Below are 2,500 nucleotides of genomic sequence, written 5' to 3'. Positions count from 1 at the left end.
CAATTTAGATATAGAAGCCATCTCATTCTATTCATAATGACTGTACAGTGGTTTGTTCCAGGCTAACCCCACCCCCTCCCTAGCCCATTTATCATCAATCTTTGGTATTCCAGATTACGAGCACGCCCATCCAAAGTGGAAAGCGACAACGATGCTTCAGAGAGCAGCAAAGGTCGAGCCAAACAGAAGAAGAGAAAGGCTGAAGTGAACATTGAAAGTCTCTATTTGCAGGAAAACAACAGAGAAGTTTGTCCAACACCTTTAGAGACCATTTACGAGACCCCCCAGAAGCAGCGCAAGAGTGGACAGAGAAAGGGCAGTGCAAGTGGAAAAATTCGCGAAGATGAGGGGGAGACGAGACAGTTGGCTGCAAGAGGCAGTGATGACCTAGCTCCAAGTTCTACGGTAATGGGTGGGAAAAAAATAAAACGTTTGTGCATGTTTACAAGCCACTACTACCCAACAAAACAGAAAGTGCGCCTTAGAAAGGACCGTGCCCGCAAGATGAAGCAACTGAAAGGTGTGAAGATTCCGAAGGGCTCGGCTGTGACTGTCCAAGATGTCAAAGAAGTCTTGGCCAAATTGTCCGATGATGAGTCCGAGCAGAACGAGAATAATCAGAATACTAGCAACTGCAGTATGCTGAGTATGAATTCATCAGTTAGTTTTTATGTCGGAAATGTAATAAGACCGGACACAAATGATGCAAATTTTCAGGATATGATTGAGGACCTACAAGCACTCCAGTTCAACCTACCCAAGGAGAGCATCACTGAGGAGAACTCAGCCAATGAGGGAGCAGCCCAAGCATTAGCAACACTCTATGATTTAGACGAACCTATCCCCTTCTTAGATGAGATTCCCAATAAGAAAACCACTTCCCAGTCTCGAGAGAAAAAGGCAAGAAGACGATCCGGCAAGTTGACGGGATGCCTTCTCCCCTCAGTGAGCAGAGAGGCCATAGAGGAGTCCATGTCATCGGGGAAGAGTGATCCGTTGCCAAATCCCTTGGCTTCGAGACTCACAGAAACAGATCTGATGTCAGTAAGTGCGAGTGAAACTGCAATAAGTCAAATTAAAGAAACCTACGTCTCAGACACACTTGATAATGTCAAAGAAGAGACAAGCACTGTAAGATATGGAAACAAGAGAAGGAAAACTACAAAAGAGAAGCCTCCTAAGTCAGGCAAAAAGACAGGCTTGATGAAGAGAGCAAGTGAGATGTCGGATTCAGAACTGGTGAAAAAGTTGAGAGGAAGTAAGGGGGATGCTAAGGATGATGATGAAGTTGGTGGATCTAGTGAATCAATAAATTTTGTTGATAAGGGAGATGAACTGAAATTTGAGGTGCCAGATCTGTCTGAAAATGTCTTTAGTCAAAATGACATACCAAGTCCCACAGATTTTAAGCCTAAATTAACAAGAATAAGAGGAGGAGCAAAGCGGCAGCGTGGCAAACGCAGAGCATCAGGAATTCAGCGTTCTTTATACCATAATCAGGCAGCAGCAGCATTAGTCCATTCAGAAAGCAGTTCTCCAGAGAGTTTTCTCAAAGACATCAGTTCAGAAGATCAAGAGACAGTAAATTCAGAAAGCAATGAAATTATGAAAATATCACCAACATCTCCTTCCACTCAGATGGCAGCATTATCTCTTCAGTGTGATTTGCCTTTCACTTCCCCAACACAGGATGTGGAAACTCAAGTGGAGCAACGGAAGCAAAGAGCCGATAGAAAAGCCCGGAGACGTTCGTCCAGGCTAAGCATAGGGGGGTCTTCGCCAAGTAGATCCAGCAATCAAATTAAATCCAATTTAGGTTCATACTGGGATATGTCATCACCCTGTTTGTTACCCAATCCTCCCAGACCCATGTCTTCAGGTGCTCCAGAGGGCTTACATGTTACCTCAGAATTTGATCTACATTTAATGGAGATGCCTCAGTCACAACTCACTGCACAGACAATAGACAGCGATGAAAGAGGTATTCAGAGTGATTTTGTGCAGTCGCCTATAAATATCCAAGATCCTAGGATCAGTGTACTAGACTCAGTATTAGAAGAAAACATTTCTTCAGCCATTAGTCAAGGTGATACTAATGACACTGCCTCAACTACCACAAACTCTGTTAGTGATGCAGTTTTCACTACAAATCTACCAGTTGTAAAGGAAGATGATCTAGAAGAACCAGTCCATGCAGATGAAGATGACAATGCAGGAAATATTGATTCAGGAAACTTAAATTATACTGATCACCGCACTCCCAAGAAGATGGAAGAATGCATCTGGGATATGTTCAGATCAAAGCCAAAACAGAAGTCCAAACAGAGGCATACAAAAGTTCCTTCACAAAATACTCAAAAGCAAAAAAAGTCTCCAATTAGCAGTACAAGTACAGAATATCCAGGCAGTATGAAGAGAGAAAATGTGGAATCTAATCCTAATGAAACTAAATCTCTGCAGAAAGACTTGGAAAGGAATGATTCAGTGCTAAAGAATCCAA

General features: G+C 42.9%; 1 protein-coding gene across 1 annotated transcript in view; it reads left to right on the top strand.

Moving 5' to 3' along the window:
* Positions 1–2,500, top strand: part of LOC122265012 (uncharacterized) — a 4,747-nt gene that overhangs the window by 411 nt on the left and 1,836 nt on the right. Inside the window, exon 2 of the mRNA XM_086533738.1 lies at positions 114–2,500. This exon is cut by the window's right edge and continues 1,836 nt beyond it. Coding sequence (XP_086389864.1) covers positions 114–2,500 — 2,387 coding nt within the window. The remainder of the gene's footprint in view (positions 1–113) is intronic.

The sequence above is a fragment of the Penaeus japonicus genome, unplaced genomic scaffold (genome assembly GCF_977035675.1).
Source record: "Penaeus japonicus unplaced genomic scaffold, GWHDUDI00000001_assembly GWHDUDI00000040, whole genome shotgun sequence".
NCBI lineage: Eukaryota > Metazoa > Arthropoda > Malacostraca > Decapoda > Penaeidae > Penaeus > Penaeus japonicus.
The sequence above is the reverse complement of the archived record's forward strand: the minus strand, read 5'-3'. Positions and strand labels throughout refer to the sequence as shown.